The following is a 21,434-nucleotide window of genomic DNA, read 5'->3' as shown; positions in this document are numbered from 1 at the left end:
GGCTTCTCTCCACCTCTGCCTCTCTCTGAGTCTATCTTCCGGGCTTTCTCCCTCTATTTCTCTAACTCTCTGTATGTGTATGTGTCCATGTAGCTTCTCCCTCTCTTTCTCCTTTCTCTGTCTCCCTTTTCTCTCTCTCTCCCACTTGCACTCTTTTTCTCTCTGACTTCCTTTTTGTGTCTTTCGTGATACACACACACTCATGCTTCACTCATAGCTTTCATCTTTGTAGTTCAAGGGTAACTTATTTCCTTCTTTGTTTTGGTCTCTGGGATCTTTCCCTGCCTGTCTTGGCCCCACCGCTTCTGCTCAGTCTCAATCTGAAGATGTTTTCTTCATCATTCCTCCTTTCCTTGGGCTCTAGTTTATCCAGTGTCTCTGAAAAGACCCTACAGAGGGTCTCTGATCTTCCTGCATTTTATGCTCACAAGGGACTGCAAACCCTGGGCTTTTTGTCGTCCTGCTGTTTCTCATTCATTACCCTTCTCATTGGCCCCCCTCACTTTCTTCTTACTGGATAGACTTTTCTTCCCATCCCAGATCTGTTCCTTGTAGGATTAGTGTCTCAAAGCCTTCTCTTGCTCTCACGCCAGCGTTAGCATTCTTACAGTAATGCCCATTCCCATCCTGAGCTTGCAGTCATGATGAATGTGTCCCCCTTAAAGATTTCCTGGATTGGCAGAAAGCACTTTTATATTGACCCTCAGCAGACCTTGGAGATTTTGTTAGACTTACGTTCTGTTTGGGTTAATAAATAAATAAATAAATAAAAATAAATTTCCCTGTTTATCTAAATACTTTGCTGTGCTTCTAGGTTAGGTGCAGACCCCATTATGGAAGGACATAAGCTGTAACATAAGCAAATAGTTCTTTAACTTTTGTAAGTTATTATAAGGCATTAAAAATAGTATTGGTGGTTGGTCTAGATGCTATGTGAGGTTCCTTTCAGTTCTGAGAGTTGTCCTCTTGTGATTCCAGCAAACTACACTGTATTTGCTGTATTCCTTAGAACCCGAACTTTCCACTCTTCTGTTCTCTACCTATGCCATCATATCTGAAGTTTTCTAGCTTCCAAAACTATAAATGTATCATTCTGAGTTCTGATGCTACCTATTTTTATTGGTTGTGTTATATTATGAAATTTTCACTTCAGAACTTGGAACTGTCAATGATTGTAGGTCCTAATGAGTTTCAGGACCACTTGGGCCTACAGTCCCAATTTTTACTTCCTTGGTATTCCCATTAACTTTTAGGCTAGACACTTAGGAAGAAATGATCATTGCTCCTTCACAGAGTCATGTTTTCCTGTTTTTTAATCTGTCTCTCCATCTGTCTCTCTTTTTCAGTCTCTTCCCTTGTTGTCTTAGATCTTGAGTTTTGGGGTTTTCAAATAAATTTTCTGTGGTTTGTACAACCTTTTTATTATATCTGTGGTACACGTTTGATATTGAAACTAAAAAGAAGAAATAATAAATCACCAATAATCTTTCTACCCAGAGATGGTAGCTGTTAAGATTTTATTTTGTTTTATGCCTGCCTTTAAAAAGTGTGTGTGTGTGTGTGTGTGTGTACACATATATGCCTTTTTATTTTAAAGATTTACTTATTTATTTGAGAGAGAGGGAGAGCACAAGCAGGAGGGGCAGAGGGAGAAGGAGAGAGAATCCCAAGCAGATTCCCTGCTGAGCAGGGTTCAATCCCATGACCTGAGATCATGACCTGAGCTGAAACCAAGAGTCAGATGCTTAACCAACTGTACTGCCCAGGCACCCATCTTTTTTTTTCTTTTTAATACAATTAGGATCATATTATGTAGCAAGTTGTTTTTTGTTTTTTTGTTTTTTAAAGATTTTATTTATTTTTTTGACAGAGAGAGATCACAAGTAGATGGAGAGGCAGGCAGAGAGAGAGAGAGAGAAGCAGGCTCCCCACCGAGCAGAGAGCCCGATGCGGGACTCGATCCCAGGACCCTGAGATCATGACCTGAGCTGAAGGCAGCGGCTTAACCCACTGAGGCACCCAGGCTCCCCTTATGTAGCAAGTTTTGAATCTTGTAGTTTTTCACTTAGTATTATATTTGTATTCCTTTAGATTACTTGAAATTTTTTGAAGATTTGATTTATTTTTGATAGCTTTGTGTTTTCTAGCCTGTGGTTCTGTAACAGTTTATATAGATGTTTACTGTCTCCACATGGATTTCATCAAGAATGCTACTTGCTCATTATTTTCTTAGATATTGTAGTAACTTCATCACCATTGCGTGTTCTAAAATCACTAAATATGAATGAACTCTCACCTTTAATGTTTGGCTCTTGATTTTAGGGAATAGCTAATAGAAGGAATTCAATCATTTGAGAAAATGGTTTTGCACAGTCATATGTTAAAATTTAAAATAGAGCCCATGGAATGTGTCTTTTTGAAGAGTAGCACCAGTTGAGTTGCTTTTTAAAGACTGTAAATGAAATTAAGTAATACAGGACCTTTGTTAACATACGAGTCATCAACTTAATAAGGCCACGGTGTTCTGTTTGCTGTCTGTTAATGCCTCCTATTTGTGTTAAAATACCTGATGGAGTCAGTGTGGCATGAAGCTTAATGTTGTCCGTTATTTTCAGTTAGAAGCTTTTTTTCCATGAGTACTTTTTATTGAAGCATTCATCTTGTCCATGTTCTTACTGGATCTATTTTTCGAATTAGTTCCAATAAATAGGTAAAAGGTTTTTATGAAGGGATTTTTCAGTTTGAGGTAATTTTTACTTTTATTTACAGTGCTTCTGTAGCACCATTGTTTTTTTGTTTTGTTTTTTTATGTTCAGTATCTTGGCAAGCCACTAATTATGAACTTCTCAAGCTGGTTTTAGAAAGGTAAATAGAAAAACAAAGATACTGAAAATGTTTCAGCTCTTTCCCTTGGAGGGTTATGAAAAAGGCATCCATCCTTTAAACTGTGTGCTTTTCAGACTCTGCAGCGCAGTTACCAGATCATTTGTAATAATGATCAAATGGCCAGTTCAAGCGAGCTGTGCCAAAGGCTAATCATTAACCATGGCTGATAGATTCAGTCCCCCCTGTGCTTTTTAGAGGCTCTTTACCTATGTGCTTGATTTGTCAGGCTGTTTGAATCTGGTTTCATGCATTTTTTAGTTTCATTGTACTTGTCATAGAATGGCAGGAGAAAGATTGAAAGATCAATATGATAAAAATGTCTTCCCATTTAGGAAAAGTCCTGAAAACATTAGTCATTCTGAACAACTCAAGGAAAAGGAGAAACAAGGTTTTTTCAGGTCAATGAAAAAGAAAAAGAAGAAATCTCAAACAGTAAGTAGATGGCTACTTTCTGTATACAGTGGCACACGAGTCTGCATTAGTCTGTGGGTACTTGACATTTTGGATGTGGCAATGAAAGTGAATTATTTTCTTACTGAGATTTGACATGCGTACATTGTATATGTGTCTTTCTAAATTCTATCCAACTATCCTCCTCTCACAGAGCCTTTTCTAGATTCCACAGACTCTCCAGGAATAGAAGAAATTTAATTTGGATGGGAGAGAGCACTAACCTCTCTCGGTAAACATCCATGTGGATTTATATTCATGTAGAAACTATGAAACTGCAGGGTTTTTTTCTTTGGGGGTTAAACACGTGTGAAAACTTAGGAAATGGTTTTGCTGTATGCTTAAATCTTGAAATTTATAACTAACCATCATTCATTATTCTTCCCTGGCTGGTTTTCCAGTTGCCATGTTGACAAAGTGCATTTCTGGGCCGCATAATCACAGAGAGGAGAATAGTATTTGACATTTCAGGGCTTGCTTTAGTAGGAAGACATGTTTATCTTGTGACTGAACTGTGAAATAGAACGAGTCTAATCTCCTGGGAGCCCTCTGCCTGAACCAAGGTTTGGCTCCATGGAACCGTGCACATCACATCACTGAACCACCCAAGCAAGGATCCTACTGGTTAGTGACGTGAGGAAACATGGGAAAGCCAGGCCTCTAGGCCAGCAGGAAACTCTTCACCCACGTGAGGCCTGCTTCCCCCTTTGCTTTATGGTACTTCCAGGGCCAGACAGTGTTGAATCAGCTATTTTAAACGCTTTTGTTTCTATTTCTCCTTCATACATGATTGACTCTCATTTTTTAAAAAGGAAAAAAGATTCTAGGATTATGACTCAGTGGTAAGTAAAGATGAGATAGATGATTAGCACAGAATGTAATACCCAAAGTAAGGTCCTAGATGTTCTGGAAGTATTAATAAAGACCTTCCTAGATAATGTTTCTAGATTATTCTTTCACTTGCATATTTATGAAATTGATGTTTTTCCTTTTAGAAAAATTGAGAAAAAAAAAATGATCATTTCTAATCTTATCACCCTGTCACACTGATCTTATTACCCTATTACAAGTAGCATTAGGACTTTGGTATTTTTCCTCCTAGCTTTTTAGTCTATGCATATGTTTGTAGAAAGAAGGTGGTTTTTTAGTTTGTTTTAAATAATAATAATCCTTGTACAGTTTTGTATTCTGACTTTTCATAGTATATCTGTTGATCACACATACCTATAATATATATATTACTACACTGATCTTATTATCTTCATTTTAATGGCTGCATAATATTTCCTGAAGCATTCACGTTTTTTAAAAAGCTGCCTATATCTCTACCTGAAATTCACTTAAAGCAAAATGTCACATCAAAATGCCACTCAGTCAAATATTGCTACATTTATTATTTAGATGGGATGAACAAAATAGACCTGATTTATTAAAGTGGAAAAGCTTAAAATATTTAAAGTGCTAATACAATAAAACTGTTATCATTGTCTGTAGAACATATTTATCCATCATGAACATTGAACTTAGACTATCTCTCCTAACCCTTGTTATTTTTATTTTGAGGTTTTTGTTTTTGTTTTTAACCTCAGGTCTGTAGCCACTGTGGGGTAATTAAGTGGAAGAAAGTAGCAGGAACCAAGGAATTGAAGGTGTTTTGTGCATAGACTTGGCTTTTGATGTCTGTCTGCATTAGACTAACATTTAACCTAAAGTCCCTAGCTCACCAGGGCATGAATTGAGTGTATACATGTTGACTGACTCTATTATTCAGGATCTGGTTCAATTTTAGATTTTCAAATAGTATAGATTAGGGCAAATAAGAAAATAATTATTCTCCAACATCCTCTCCACTCAAACTTCTTTAAGGTTTGTATACATTTCATTTTCCATATGTAAAGTAACTGCAAAATATCTCTATATAGGCCACAGTGCTTTAAGCCTCACAAATCAAAAGTTGTGCCTCTGCATTTTTTAATTAAAAGAAAAAGATGGGGCGCCTGGGTGGCTCAGTGGGTTAAAGCCTCTGCCTTCAGCTCAGGTCATGATCCCAGAGTCCTGGGATCGAGCCCCGCATCGGGCTCTCTGCTCAGCAGGGAGCCTGCTTTCTCCTCTCTCTCCCTCTGCCTGCCTCTCTGCCTACTTGTAATCTCTGTCTGTCAAATAAATAAATAAATAAATAAATCTTTTATTAAAAAAAAAAAAAACATTTTTTTTGAGAGAGAGAGAGGGTGCATAGGGAGCGAGAGAACCCCAAATACGCTCCACAACCAGCCCAGAGCCCAAAGCAGAGCTCAGCCTCAGCAACCCTGAGATCACGACCTAAGCCAAAAATCAAGAGTCAGATGCCCAACTGCCTAAGCCACCAGCCACCCTAGAAGAAAAAATTTTTTAAGGACTTTGGTTTGTAGAGTAAGATTTCCAAAGAGCTCTCTGTATTTTACCAGACCTCAGGCTCCTAAGCCTAATGTGACGTCAACTCTGCCTTCTTCAAGTAAGCGTTGTAACAGAATTAAAGTTACCTTTTTTTCACTTTCTAGAACTCAGCAAAAGGAAACTAGGTAAACCAGCTTAGAAAGATTTAAAGCTTTGTGGCCTTTGCATAAAACTCAAAAAAAAAAAAAAAAAAAAAAAGGAAAGAAAGAAAGAAGGAAGGAAGGAAAGAAATATGTACCCAGTGCATGTAGAGAAACAGGACATTTTTAAACCTCACTGGGTCCTAAATCTAGTTGTAACACCTTTATTTCATGGATAGAGGACTGCCCAGGCAAGTTGTAACCTGCCCGAAGTCACACGATCAGTCAGGAGAGCTAGAGGTGGGTTCTTCTAAATAGCAGGCCCGGGCTCAGTACCTGCCGCAGGCCCATCGCCGGTCCAGGGCCTCTGGCCCCTGATTCCTGGGAACTCTCCTGTGGCTTCCTTAGCGATGTAAGTTAAACTCTTCCCCGGGATCCCATTGTAGGAAGAGGAACCTTCGATGGGCTATCTTAATTGAATGGCTTCATACAAGGTGATCTGAATACCTTCATATATATGCTAGTTCTCCAACAATTGAGCTATCCAAAACAGGGAAAAGTGGTGCCAAAAAATAATTCTGTATTGCAAAGGTGCCTGCTTTGACTCAAGCAAATCTGGAAGCCGCCTTGGGAAATCTGGCTTCAGTTCCATATCCAGAGTTACATAAGCCCTCAGAGCATATGGTGACTTTGCCAACTTGGTAATTGTACCCTAGTTAGTTAGTATCTCAATTGGTAATCGTGCATCAATTTAAAGATTGAACTTTCTGTTTTTTCACTTTGAAAACCTATATTGTGAATGGTGCCACATATTTTCCCTGGAGTGAATATTTCTTTAACAGCATAGAACCAGGCTTCTTCCATGATGGTAGACCATGTGATGTTTTCTGGTTCAGGAGTTGACCATGTCGAAAAGGGTTTGCTGTATCCTCTTCCCCATAGGCAGATCACGTGGTCAATGCTTTAGTCACTGAAGTCCTCTCTAGCAATTAGGAAAAGATTGACGTTCATTAGTAGCTCTTTAAACACAATTCTTTACAATAATCTTATTCCTAAGCTCAGTGTGACTAGATGTACGTAGGTTTCTAGGCATTCCCATTATAGGTAAGGATCATGACCGCATGTTCTTTATATATATTGAAGTTTTTGCAGGTTTTGAATTTACTTTGTTGGCATCTCCATGTCCAGGTGAGAAATGACACAGAACTCCTCTAGGTACACACACAGCACAGAGTTTCCTTAAGTGACCGTTAACATTGAACAGTATCAGGGCTCCCAAGGGCTAGGAGTTTCAGTAAGAATACCCTTCTTTTTCTTCTTTCTTTCTTTCTTTTCTGTTCTTTCTTTTTTCTTTTCTGTTCTTTCTTTTTTCTTTCTTTTCTTTTTTTTTTTTTTTTTTTTTTGCAATTAGTTTATTTGTATCTTATATTGCAGACAGATTCCACCAACGGGGAGAATCCAAGCATCAAGAAATCCCTCTTTCCTCTTTTTAATTCAAAGAATCATTTAAAGCATAGTTCTTCTTTGAAAAAGCTTCCTGTAGTCACTCCACCCATGGTACCCATTTTTACGTACGGTAGCCCTGCACACTGCTCCAGTAAACTTGTTTTACTGATGACCACAGCATGTCTTGTATTTTCATGAGGTCATATTCTCTTTGTGCTAGTTAAGTACCTGAGCCAGTTCCATAAAGTTACTAAAATATCAATTCTTTGCCATTCTGGATTTTGTGAATCAGTTAAGGAAGTTGAAGCCTAAAAGGCTACTAAACAAACTAGTGAAAGGCTAGTTTGGGTTGTCTGGTTAGCCACTTGTGGGCAGACGGCATTCATAAAATCCCTTAGTTCCTGTAGAGAATTTGATTAACATTTATAACTAACCATGTCTTTTCATTTGGCTCACAAAGTCTGTTAACACTTGGTTGGCAGTTTGTTCTTTGAAACCAAGTTGAATTGACCAAATTGAGTGAGCCAGCAGACTCCACTTTTCTTAGTCGGTGATTTGCTTTTTCCTCGCCTGGCTCTAGCTTTTGCTGGCCACTTAGTGTAAAGCCAGGGCTTTTGCTTGGCATTTGGCATTATTCTGCGTTCACCAAAATCGGTGAAAGTACCAATTGCATTCATCTGGAGTTTGTGGCACAAAGTTCCAGGATTTTCATACTGTGAAATGCTAGACCCAGATTTACTCGGTGGTGTCTTGGGAATATGATTCAAACCATACTTCTCCCACTTCAGTATCCTTGAAAGCCTGCTAGGCTTCTTTGGGCACCACCAAATACAGTGTTTGGATCATTTTCCCAGCAGGAGCAAATTTTTGTTTTATTGAACTGGTTCATAACCTAACTGCAATATGGATGAGGATACGACAGCAGTTTCTGGTACAGCCCAACTTAACTGCTCTCTCTTACAGCGACTGAAACTAACAGCATGGGAATGCTTTAAGGGTTGAGGTTTTAACAAAGCTGCATGACATCTGCCAATTTTTCCTAATACAGGGAAAATTATTAAGAGGGAAGCAGAACTTAACTGGCATCACTTGCACTGTGAACATTGGGAGAGTTTTGGTTTCCTTTTTTATTGAGGGGTGGGGTCGAGGTTTGGTTTCCTTTGATTTGCTTTTGTTCTCCTCTTGGGTGTGGTTGCATAGCTAAGTAGGGCTTATTGGGGTTCTTATTGAATCCTTGCCCATATTCTGCTCTAGGTGCCCAATTCTGATGGCCCTGATCTACTGACATTACAGAAAGCCATTCATTCTGCTAGCACCCCGAGCAGCAGACCAAAGGAGTGGCGTCCTGAGAAGATCTCTGATCTACAGACCCAAGTGAGTAGTGCCTATAAAGCTCCTAGATTCTTAGACTCTGCAGTGACTATCTCGCTTGAGAGGAGGGCAAGGTTGAGGAATTCAGCCTTAGTGTTACAACCAGGCTGGGAGCCTCCTCAGGATATACCCTCACTGTGAATAGCAGATGCATCTTGGGAGTCCAGATGAATCTTGTTTCAGTGACCCATGTCCAAATGGGGAAAAAAGTGAGCTTCCATTAGCCTTCACCTAGCCCTGGGTCGGGGAAGATAGCTGGTAGTTGTTAGAGTGGTGTAAGGGGAATAATGAAGATGTGGTCCCAGCCCATAAATACTAACGTCCTGGGAGAGAGAGAAAATCTATAAATAACCATAATTCATGGTAAAAAAGTGAGGCATGCCATAAAATGTGGGGGGGGGGTGAGAGGTAGTGGGAAGATGAAGGTTTCGTTAAATGTGGCAGCATACGAATTAGGCCTTGAAAGACAGATATGATAACCTTTCTTGAAAGAATAAGCTTCTGAAATTGATACAGTTTTTGATAGAAAATCAAACAGTTGTATTAGGAACTGCATATTATGCAATATTATATAACTGCATTTATCTGCCATAATGGGGATAAACAGAAAATGAATCAGTAAATTTTTTGATGTAACTGAGGTGTATCTCCTTTGGACAACTATTATGATTGGAAATGTAATATTGCATCTTTTCAGTATCCCTTAGTGAGTACAGTGACATAATTTAACTTGTTTTTGATGATACTAAAATTTTTATAAAGCTAGTATGCCTCTGTACTGTAATTTCTGACAACCTGATGAGCTTTTGGAGCTCTAGAATTGCTTATACCTATAGATGGCCACAGATTTCTGTGATTTGGACAAAGAGGGTCTATTTTTATAGGTTTGTTGTTTACTTTCTTTAACTATTACTCAGAGCCACTGATGGGAATTCCCAAATTTCACTTGTATTTGGCCAACCATTTATGTTTTCTGCTTCTAACATAATACCGGCTAAGGGCAGGGAAGGTGATAGAAAGGGTGTAGAGAACCAGATACCCAAGTTGTTGGCTATGTATCCGAACTAAGAGCACAAGGCTCTGAATGACAGCCTGATGTTCTCTTCCCAGTTTTATGAAAAAGAGTATGGGGCTTTAGAACCTTCCTTGTGTAGCCATTTCTTTTTGCTAAGAAGCTGTTTTCAGGTTACTTTATATCTCTAGCTGGACCCAAATTATTGTAATTGCTCAACAGTCACATGTGGTCAGGGCTATAAAAATCACCAGGAGTCTTATTGTGTTATCATACCAGTTTCAGTAACAAAAAACATAACTTGGAGCACTTGGGATGTACACTGTGCTGTGCCACCTCCCCTGGGGACCACAGAGCTTTTGTGGACAGACCCTGGAATAGCCATGGCAGATGCTTCCTTAGGAGCAATTTCTGAGTCCATTCTCAAGCAATTTCCCTTCGATTTCAGTGCTCTGATCCTTCAGATCTTGTAGTATTCCTTGAGATCATCAACATTTTATTAAAACTTTGCCAAGCCCTTAAACGCATGGCCCTTGAGACTTGGTAGCCAGAGGCTAGGGGTACATCTTGAGTGCAGGGTCCCTGTCGAGGGCCCTGAATTTCAGGGTGTTTTCACATGCCGCTTCTGATGGTAAGCCTCATCGCACATTACATAGAGGAGGAGAGGGGAGTGAGCCCCTTTCGCTGGTGGGGGAGCCGTGGTTCAGCAGTCGCCTGAGAAGAGTTGCCCAGTGTCCCGGGTAGGTGGCTGCCAGGACCCTCCCTTCTGCCTTGAAGTACAATCCCCTCCGCAGTGCAGCATGTGTGGAATCCGGGCCGCAGCCACCCAGGAGAGAAGCAGGGCAGCTGTGAGCCCATGTTAGGAATCCAGAGCCTCCTGTGAGTCCGTTGCGTTAATTTAGAGTCTGTAGGGCTTTTGCTTGTTTTTCTCTGCTTTGTTCACTTTTCAGTGCTCAGATCTTACCCCCACCCTGAAAAAAGTAAAAGCACAGAAAGGGGGGACGCCTGGGTGGCTCAGTTGGTTGGACGACTGCCTTCGGCTCAGGTCATGATCCTGGAGTCCCGGGATCGAGTCCCGCATCGAGCTCCCGGCTCCACGGGGAGTCCGCTTCTCTCTCTGACCTTCTCCTCGCTCATGCTCTCTCTCACTGTCTCTCTCTCAAATAAATAAATAAAATCTTTAAAAAAAAAAAAAAAAGCACAGAAAGGGAACATTGAGATTTTACAGTGTCAAGGGAAAGGGAAGATCGGGGTGATCAGAACAGAAGGGGGTGTGTGTTTTTTAGGCGAGTAGGTCGCTACCTAATCAAAACCTTCCATTTCTTCAGTTTTCTCTTGCCGCGAGCTAGATAGGGTTGAATGGCTGAGTCCTGGCTGGTGAAAAAATAAGTGGCAGGTTTATATGGAGCTGTTGCGAAGATTTCTCAAAAAGGGACAGGCGTGTTCCTTTTGCTGCTTCCTGCTGGCTGAGGCGTGAGATTCCCCCCTGTAAAGATGGGATGCAGCCAGATAGAAGGTGCCTGAGCCTTTGATCAGCCACCACACCAGCTCTAGACTTCTCTAGATTGCTAGGTTTTTTCATTAAAGATAACTAACTTGGATCTTGTTTGAACAAGAACAAAAAGACAGATAAGGCTAAGGCTAGACTTCGCCCCTCCTCCCCCTGTGCCTGCGCCGCTGGCTGCGTGCAGTCATCTCAGATCTGTGCTCCGTCTCTCCCAGCTTTCGAGTCTACTCTAAATTAAGTCCTATACGCGCTCTCATCTTTTCTTTCAGAGCCAGCCGTTAAAATCACTGCGCAAGCTGTTACATCTCTCTTCCGCCTCAAATCACCCGGCTTCCTCAGACCCCCGCTTCCAGCCCTTAACAACTCAACAAGCCAAAAATTCCTTCTCAGAAATTCGGATCCACCCTCTGAGCCAGGCCTCTGGCGCGAGCAGTAACATCCGGCAGGAGCCCACACCAAAGGGCAGACCAGCCCTCCAGCTGCCAGGTCAGATGGACTCTGGTTGGCACGTGTCCTCTGTGACCCGGAGTGCCACAGAGGGGCCTTCCTACTCTGAACAGCTGGGTGCCAAGAGTGGGCCAAATGGGCACCCCTATAACAGAACAAATCGGTCTCGAATGCCAAATCTGAATGATTTAAAAGAGACAGCCTTGTAATGTGTGCTGGGGTAGGGGGTGGGGGGGTAGGTAAGCCAGTGGGGAGGGGACGGGAGGGGTGGGGGGTGGGGAGTGAGCTGGGCTGGGGTGGTCAGCCAGTATTTTCAGCTTTATGAAGGTGAGTGCAATATTGTATGTGTGGAGCCCTCCGGCTCCTCACGGCCGCAAATGGTAGTCAGGGATCTTAGAGCCGCAGGAGTTCCTTAGGGACCCCCAGTCCCCACGGATCTTGTGTGAGAGTGGATAGAGTGTGCCATTGAGGAAGAAGACATTCTTGCCAATTTCTCCCCTGTACATTCCAGCTTTAGTGCAATCCCTGTTGAACTTGGGAAAGCCAGGATGTGTTCTGGTACTGCAAGGGATAGAAAAATTCATGTCGACTGATGCCCTTACCACAGATTTTTTTTTTTTCCCGGCCTAAACTAAATATGGGGTTTATTGTAATCCAAGAGTATCCCTTTGAAGGGTTAGCAGATGAACTAACTGTATGTCTTAAATTGTTTTCTAAACTTCCATATTTGATAGGATTTGTAACATTTATTTATAATTAATATTGTACTGTTCTAATCATACCTTTTATGTTAAATGTAAAGTTATTTTGAGCTGTTTGGAACATTGTGAAGCAGTGGGACAGCTACAGTAGTTTCTATAAAAACTAAACAGTAACATTTATATATTGCATCAGGAGTATTTTATTCTATATATAAATATATATATATGGTAAATATCTGTCTGTTTTATAAATATAATCACTTAAAGAAAGTATCATTATGACACTATCTGCCATATTTTTATACATTTGTGATATGAAGTGAGTATTATACTTCTAATCAAGGGAGTTGAATTGCGGCTGTGTGTGACTTACAGTGGGAACCGTGCTCAACTTGTAGGCCCCGCCGTAGCCTCTAGACGGGATCCTTGGTAGCAGATAAGATGCAGCATCTCCTCCCGAACCCATAGGCAAGAAAGTCGGTCAGGCCAGTGAGAACTCTAGCAGGCCTCGTCTCTGTCTTCACGGTCGGCTCCTGTTTGCATCCAGGGACGTTCCTTGCACCTGAGGGGAGAATAGGTCCAGGGTTACTCATGGGTCTTTGTTGAGAGAATCTGCTTTTCTCCTTAGCGTTCGTGTAGAGTGTAGACCAAAGATTTGCCCGTGAACATTCCTAGGTTGCGAGGTTGCAAGAGGCACCTTGCTGCAGCTCTTGCAAACCAGCTCTGTGCTCCTGAGTCCTGTGCACGATGCCGCAGACTCTTGGCTGGTGGGGCGGGACATCCGGGTGTGGCATTTCTCTTTCCAAATGTTCTGCTGTTATTGTTTGCAGTATATTTACAAGGCTCCTGAAGCAATTACAGATGTAGAGAAAACTGCTATACTCACTCTTTCTTCCTGGGACTGTCCATTTATAACAAGGTTATCATGGACATCGGTACGCATGTGGTCAGAATGGGACCTTTCCCTCATTTGATCTCCTTCGACTCCCAAGTTACTCTCAAACATCATCGAGGCCTGTGGCCAACAAGGGTTACAGCCCGGTGTCTCTGGGCCATTCTTGACAGAAATCACCTCACTATCATCTATCAAGAGAATTCGATTTTTGGAAGTAGTCTCTTAGCAATAATATTTTTAAAGACCCACCCCCACCCCTTCAAGGGGTAATTTCTCAATATTTATTACTTGTCCCAGGATTCTGAGAGGATCAGCCCCTGAATCAAGTGAGTGATAATTGAAATGTGCTGAGTTACTGTCCCCCTCCCGCAAGACATCGAGAATTATAGCTCTGATGATTATAAAGATTATAAAGAAAAGGTCTTCGTTTCCTTGAAGCTTAAATTGTGTGCATATTACATTTTTATATAACTACTATAATGATGTGTATTGATTATATATAGAGGTCATTTTAAGGTGCTTTTTATTTGATTTTAATAAGTGTTATAATAGGCACTAAAATGAAACTCAACTGGGTACTATCATTAAAACGATTTGATTCAAACCAATAGTTTGCATGCTCTTCGGTTCTTTTTATATCTTGTTTCTTTCTCTAGTTCAGTACTGTTCAAGTAGCTCTGAATTCTGGCTTTTCCCAGGCAAAGCTGCACAGTTATTTAAGTGACGTGAACCCTTAGCAGTTTTTGCCTGGATACTAATGACTCTAAAAGGGTGTGTAACTCTTCTTTTTCCTACTAGATCTGTACCTTGTATCCCCCCTCCTTGCAAACCAGAAACTACATTTTTTTCCTCCGGAAAAGACTTCTCACTGTGCTGTGCGCTTAGGAACTGCGCAGTCACATTGCCATGCCGTGGCATTTGAGGCTCGTTGTCACCTAGGGGCTGGTTTCCCATGTTTTCATCCTTGCTAACACTGGGATCTCAGATGTTTGCAGAACATTTATATTCATGATGGTTCTTCAAAGAAGGGCTAGAATAATTGCCTTCTACCTAGAGCAAAGTAAACCTAACTGATGAAGAGTCAATACATACTTTTCGTACATTCCCAGATTTGAGCCAGAAAATATCTACAGTGTTTTCAACTAGTGTTTTTGAGGTAGCTCTTTTATCCTCGTCTCCGCTTTTGTCCATTCTGCCTTTTCATTGACCTCAGTAAGCTATAATAAGTGAACTACAATCCGCATTTCTAGCATGTATAGTTCTCTTCCTGCTCGCCAAGGGGAATGGTCAAGTTTTCTTTCAAATCTAATGAGCCCTCTCTTAGCTTTTAACTGCTGTTTTCCTCTGGTTGATGAACCATTGACCTCACAAAAATTGCCATCCATGATAAGAAGGATTTGATTTAAAGTCACAAAAGTCTGCATTTTCCTTAGGAAGGGAAATTTTACGATGTTCACATTCTGCTCTCTGCCCTAACTTCCTAACGGACAAAATACCGCTGAATTGAAGGCTTATGGATTACTTTGTTTTACGGAAGTATTGCCGATCTCCTTTTGAAAAGAAACTCCGTTTCTCTGTTTTTCTACTTTTGCTTTACCACCATCCTCGTTTTTCTTCTCGGAAGTTCTGAATGAACTTTGACTGAACCTCGCTTGGTCTCAGTCTGAGGGTTAGCCTCTGCGGGGCCCCAGATCAAAAGTGCTCCATGCTGAGGAGCTCAGGTGAGCTGTCTCTGTGGCAGTGGTTCTCAGTCAGGACCGGTTCTGCCTCCCCGGGACATTTGGCAATATAGGGAGACATAGTTGGTTGTTACAACCGGCAGTGGTGGGGGGAGCTACTGGCATCTGGCGGGTAGAGGCCAGGAATGCTGCTGAACATCCTGCATGCCCAGGATCCCCGCACAAACAGAAAATGATCCAGGCCCAAATGTCAGTGGCGGGGAGGCTGAGAAACCTTGCGTCCCTGGATTCCATGCTCACTGCTCTGCGGAGCTCGGCTCTGTCCTTGTTCTCTCCAGGCTACCGGAGAAACGGCGGGTATAAACTCTTCAGTATCACATTCTCTGCAAGAATCTTCTACCACTCTTTTTGAATCCCTGGAATCCTGTTTGTTTTCATTGTCTTGGGCCTGCTACAAGGTACATCCTTTGGGAGGAGACCAGAGGGGCTTTACAGGTGTTTGAGAACTTCAATTCTAGGTCAGCATCTTGAGAAAATCTTTCATCGAGCCACGAGGCCTATATTTAGAAGCAAGCAGCAGCCTGGCAGATTGGCATGATTTTTACCAACTGCTCAAAGGCATCCATGGCTTCTAGCTGTGTCTCCCAAAAGAAAATGTCATTGTCTTTTCTTCAAGGCATTTAATAGCTCTTTACAAATATTGGCATATGACAGACCGATTAGAAGCAAAAAAACTCTCTCCGGGTGGTTGTGATGTGGCTGTTATAGGAGTGTTTGTGCTGTACGCTTTGGTTAAATCTGTTTTAAAACCTGCTTTAAGATTTGCCATATGCAGTTGTACTTTAATTCTAAGCTCAGAGCTGTGCTGGTTAGTTTCTAGTCACGTCATGTATTATAAAGTATGTTGTGGTTGTAGAGTTTGCCAGTTTAGCATGTTTCTAATCTGAAAATTAGTGGACTTCGCTAGGAAATGCTCTCCCACTTTCCCTTCCCAGCACCCCTTATCTTAGTTAACGTCATAGTATCCTCACTTCTTAAGCTAGTTTTTAGAGTAAATAAGGAAAAAAGCCATTTATTTTCTTCTAGCTCTGTATTGAGAATGACTCAATAAGTGTACAACTTTTTTTAAAGGCCAGAGGATTACTTTTCAAGTGTGTAGAAGGCTATGTCCATTTCTGTTCACCTAGGTCCGGGTGGGGACCCAACTTTCAGCAAGGGCAATCGCTCATTGCGACTTACTCCCAGCATTCCGCTGGGACTCAGAAATCTGCATATTCTCTCCTGGTCACAACACTTTTCTGGAGAGCACTGCTTTTATATCTAGAAGTTCGTTACCTCCTACATTATAGTGGGATACTGAGCTCCATGCGAGCACTGAGATCCGCAGACTCATACTTTTGTGAGCTGGGGATGTGGTATGATACACTGAACCAAGTCAGAACATACTGAAATATTTCCTTGCCTCCTTCAGTTCATCACTATTAAAGTGTGTAGGCAGAGAAAACGGATTTACACTTTTTAAAATGGTTTCTTTAAAAGGGGCTGCACTTAGTATTAAGTGCTCATCTCCAGGGCCAGAATCTCACGAGAAGTTTCTCTCAGAGACTTAAAAGAACCATCTTACAAAAACAAAAACTTGTAAGTGGTTCTGATTTCTTCATTTTGTACCTTAACCAGCTGAGATATAGAATATCTTGAGGTCTGATTCATCAGCTGGGTAAAAAAAAATCTGTCTTCGAAACCATGAGTAAATGTAAGAAAATGAAGCCGGGACAGGACGAGTCCCTCGTCTGTCTGTATACACACAATGTGGTAGAAGTAAGGTGGCGAGGAAACTCTGGGCCTGCTGCCCTATTCTATTCTATTCTTTTTTAATTGAATGTACTATAAAAGATCATAGACTTGTGCCAAGTCAGTTACTACGTGAATATTCATTTCCCTTAGTGCTTTGTTAATTCATCAGCGTTAGGCCTGGTCCTGCCTCCACCTTTCTCCACTCCAGGGGCTGGCCCACCTTTCTGTGTATTTCCTATAGGATATTAAAGATGATCATGACCTACATTGTATCTTCATTCAATAACTGTTTACTCCCAAATTTGAGGGAGGTGTGTCTTTTGTTTTGCCAGAAAAAATTTGTAGTAGTCTGCACGTTGGATTTCTAGGGCCAGAGAACTGCAGCAGTGAAACTGGCTTCACTTCTAAGGCCCTTCATTACACACAAGGTTAAGCTCTCTGAACCCCATTTGATCCTTGGGTCACATTTTGATCCTCCTTTGGAATCTTAAAAACAAATTGGTTTCCATGTTGTATGCAGATTAGAAGTTGCCTTGTTTGTTACTCTTCCAGCACAGAGTTTCAGGGAGAAAGAGGCCTTATCTGTTCCTCCATCCCTTCCGTTTTGACAGACTGCTAAGATTTCCTCAGGACTTCCTTTGGTTTGGGATTTTACTTTCCCAAAGGCCTGATCTGATTTCATTTCAGGCACAGACAAGCTTGTCCTAGTGCTCTGCTTCAGGGCTAATTAGACGAAACCCAGGAATAGAAAAGGTAGATGCCTTGACTTTTGTCCCTGTTGGGGGATTAAAGTGTTTATCGCCAGAGTTGTGAAAAGCTCTAGTTACAAAGCATTCAGAGTTTCAAGAAAAAAAAAAAAAAAAAAATGATGCTTTTTCTCTTGGAGAACTTTTCAGTTCTCCACCATGGCTTAGATTTTCCAAAATGGAAAGCAAAGCTTGTATAAAGTCCATTTTCACTAGAGATACACAATCAAGTATAGTCATCTCAATCTATTTCCCTCTCCTTATTTCCTCCTCGGTCACTGATTGAGTCAGGCTGGAGGGGTAAGCTTTGATTGCAAAAAGTGAATTTTCACTGTAAACTTGGATTCACAGAAACAAGAAAGCCCAACAAAATAGTTGCCCCTAATTCCTATCTCCAAGAATTGCTTTGTGCCATTTCGAATTCAGGTAGTTATTCTGTATATACTTAGAAGACTGTTCTGAGCTTCTTCAGTCTCTAGGAAGTTCAAAAGGGGTATCTGGGAAGACACAGGGCAGGGTGATTTTGAGAACCCTACGCATGCATGAAATTAAACATATGGATAAGCCAGAATGATGTAACATCCAAATTTGTGGTAGATGAAGAATCAGTGGAAATTCTTAATTGCACAGACTTTATAATCCATAATACAGAGTGTAATTCCATACTTTTTACTGTGGCAAGGGTGTGATGTGGTGTTAACCTTTTTAATTTTTGAATCCAAACTGAATTTAAAGTGTTGAATATTTAAATTCCTCACAAGCTAATTATGAACCATTTGTAAAGTGTTTATATAACTCTTTGTATCATGTGTTGGTACATCTTAATCAAGTTTTTTCTGGCATGTATTCCATTCTAAACTTCTGTAAAATTTCTATTGTTGCTGTAAATATTATACAAATATCTATTCCGTGGTAACCTTAATTATCAGCATGAAATGGTTAATTTTTACTGAGCACAATGTATTTTTGAATGGATCTTCCCAAATGTCTTTAATAAAATGCAGATTTTGCACTGACTGATGTGATGACCAGGCTGTCCCCATCTTAAGGATTGTGGTCCCTCGCTTTTGAACAGCAAGCATCTCCATGTTAGTTCCCTCTTTGTAAAGGACTCTTTTGATTTCAAATGGGGGATAATGGGCCTTTGAAGTTGAAAGCAGTTTAAAGGACAGAAAGTAATGTTAAAGCAGGGCAAATCCTGTTACTTAATGATGATAATCTTTTATTTTTCTCCTATTTATAAAGCTTTTTTCCCCTCCTGGCCTTTTGAAAACTGGTTTCTTTCATACTTGAGTGCTGTGTTGTCTCCTTTGCTCGTTGCTGGACACTCACTCTTGGTGGTTTGGGAGGATGGGAAGAGATGTCTGCCTCCTGCTCCGGGTGTTAGAGAAAGCAAAGATGAAGTATTTCTTCATGTTTTAGAGTAGGGGGTTGGCAAACTTTTTTTTTTTTTTTTTTTTTGCGAAATAGTAAATATTTGAGGCTCTGTGCGCCGTAGGGTCTGTGCCATTGTAGCACAGAAGCAGCATAGGCAATATGTAAATGGATGTGGCTATGTTCCAATAAAACTTTATTTACAAAAACAGGTTGGAGGTGGGAACCGATTTACTGACCCATTTTAGGCCCCCAGTTTTGTCTTTGGTCATTTGCTTAGTTGGTCTTATTGTTAATTTGGGAAGGGACTTAAATTGTGTGATAACATATATAAATATATAAATATTCTTCAACTTCATCTCTCTTAAGCAAAGGATGGGAGCTAAAACCCAGTGATGTGCATTCTTAAAAACACCGTGTCTCCAACTTCTTCACTCGTGCTTTTCTCCTTATCGTCCCAGAAACTTGTGATTTCAACTATACTTTTTATCAAGACTGAATCAAACTCTCTGTTGGCTTGTAATTTTTTCTATTTGTAGCACTTATTACGGCCAGGCGCAATGCCAAGGCTTTTACTTCTATTATTGCACGTACTTGTCACAGCAGTTCAGTGACGCGAGTAGTGGCCTCATTTTATAGATGAGGAAACTGAGGTTTATGGACTTTATGTTAACTTGCCCACGGTCACATGGCTAGGATTTAAAGCCTAGTGTGTTCACTGTAAAGCCCACACCCTCAAGCACTACTGAGCAGGGCAGTTGCTGCATCTCCCTCTATAGAAAACTGACGTGGGGCTCGTGACATACGGCCATTCATGTACCATCATTCATCTCCCAGGAGGTGGTAGTTGATCTGATTTGAGAATAGAGCAGTTCGTTGAAACAGGTCACTGGAGGTCCAGAGACTGGTGAAGTGGCCAAGATCTTGCACAGGATCTGGAGTCCGTTTGTCTGAGTAGAATCCTACCTCTGTCAGTCACATCTTGTGTGGCCTTAGGCATGTTACTTAACTTTTTTGTGCCTCAGTTTCCTTATCTTTAAATGGAAATAACCATAGTATCGACTTCATAGGGTGGTTGTGAGGATTTAATAAGATGGTAACCTGCAAAGCACTTGAGAGGTTCTAAATAAATAGCAGCTAGCTGTTATTTGTGCCTCAGTTGGCACCCCTTTGAAGTTAAAAAGCAGTGTTACTGGGTCTGCACTGCCAGTTCTAGAGAGCCCGTTAATACTCTTCAGATGGACTTATGCTATTTGATCCTCACATCAGCCTTGTAAAGTTGTCGGCATTAAGAAGCGCCCAGCCTGGCACCATTCTTGGGATCACAGAAGCAGCAGCCTTTACAGCAGGCCTCGGCACCCGCGCTCCAGGTAGACAAAAAAGATGCGCTTCTATCAGCGTCTCTTCAAAGACTCACCTCAGGGGTACAGTCTTCTGCCCTCTGAGACGGAATCTATTTTGAAAGGCCCAAGTAACCTTTGCTTTGTCCAAGTAACCTTCTCTCACATTCAGTACCAAAATCAGTTCCGATTTTTTTTTCTAATCTTGGCAACACTTAGTGCTACTTCTTTGTTCACAGCGTTGCATTTAGTTGTTTAAACATCTGCGCTCTGTTATGTATATTTTACTGCAATTTAGAAAAAAAAAAAAATCTCCTGAAAGTGTAGACTTTCACACTCTAGGATTGGTGAGAATAAAAGTAAACATGTTCACCTAAGGTAAAATAATGGGTTTTTACTACACTATATATATTTTTTTTAATTGAAATTTTTCCCCACAAAAGAAATAGTACTACAAACATTGTTCATGTGTTTAATAGTAATATTCCGTTAGGCTTCAGATGTCCCTCAATAAAAGTTTTGTTTTATACTTCGGTATAAGTTAAATGAAGTAAGTAACTAATATGCTGTTATAAACAAGTTACCTGAAGATAAACATCTTATGGATATCAATATGTCATTGTTTATTAAATTCTGGAGTATGGAGCAGTTTCCAATGTGAAATCTCAGCTGGCTTTGCAGAAATTGACAAACTGATCCTAAAATTCATATGGAAGTTCACAGGACTCAATAGCCAAAACATTTTTGGAGAAGAACAACGTTGGAGAACTCACATGTTCCAATTTCAATACTCACTACAAAGCTGCAGTAATCAAAACTGTGGTACTGGCATAAAAGACGTATTGATCAATGGAATAGAATTAAGAATCCAGAAATAAATTCTCACCTTTATGGTCAGTTGAGTTCTCAGAAAGGATGCCAAGACCATTCAGTGGGGGAAGAACAGTCTTTTCAACAAATGGCGCTGGGACAACTGGATGTCCACATGCAGAGAATGAAGTTGGACTCCTACCTCATACCGCATACAAAAAGTAACCCGAAATTGATCAAAGATCTAAATGTAAGAGGTAAAACTACAAAACTCTTGAAAGAAAACAGAGGAGTAAATCTTCATGATCTGGATTTGGCAAAGGTTTCTCAGGTATGATACCAAAAACACATGGAACAAAAAGAGAAGAATAAATTGAACTTAATCAAAATTTGAAAATATGTTTTAAAGGATTACACCAAGAGAGTAAGAAGGCAACCTACAGAATAGGAGAAAATATTTGCA

The 21,434-nt window shown here is 40.7% G+C and overlaps 1 protein-coding gene across 6 annotated transcripts in view; it reads left to right on the top strand.

Moving 5' to 3' along the window:
• CDKL5 (cyclin dependent kinase like 5) overlaps positions 1-21,434 on the top strand; it is a 230,213-nt gene that overhangs the window by 196,889 nt on the left and 11,890 nt on the right. For 3 of the 6 annotated variants that reach the window (XM_047715635.1, XM_047715637.1, XM_047715634.1), the window contains 4 exons: positions 3,219-3,318; positions 7,284-7,406; positions 8,550-8,669; positions 11,455-11,847. In XM_047715635.1, coding sequence (XP_047571591.1) covers positions 3,219-3,318; positions 7,284-7,406; positions 8,550-8,669; positions 11,455-11,841 — 730 coding nt within the window. In that variant the 3' untranslated portion in view covers positions 11,842-11,847. Of the gene's footprint in view, positions 1-3,218; positions 3,319-7,283; positions 7,407-8,549; positions 8,670-11,454; positions 11,848-21,434 lie in introns of those variants that run through there. The other 3 variants (XM_047715640.1, XM_047715639.1, XM_047715638.1) reach the window with 2 other exon arrangements.

Source organism: Lutra lutra, chromosome X, assembly GCF_902655055.1.
Source record: "Lutra lutra chromosome X, mLutLut1.2, whole genome shotgun sequence".
Classification (NCBI taxonomy): domain Eukaryota; kingdom Metazoa; phylum Chordata; class Mammalia; order Carnivora; family Mustelidae; genus Lutra; species Lutra lutra.
Note: the sequence above shows the minus strand (reverse complement) of the source record. Positions and strands in the feature narration are given on the sequence as shown.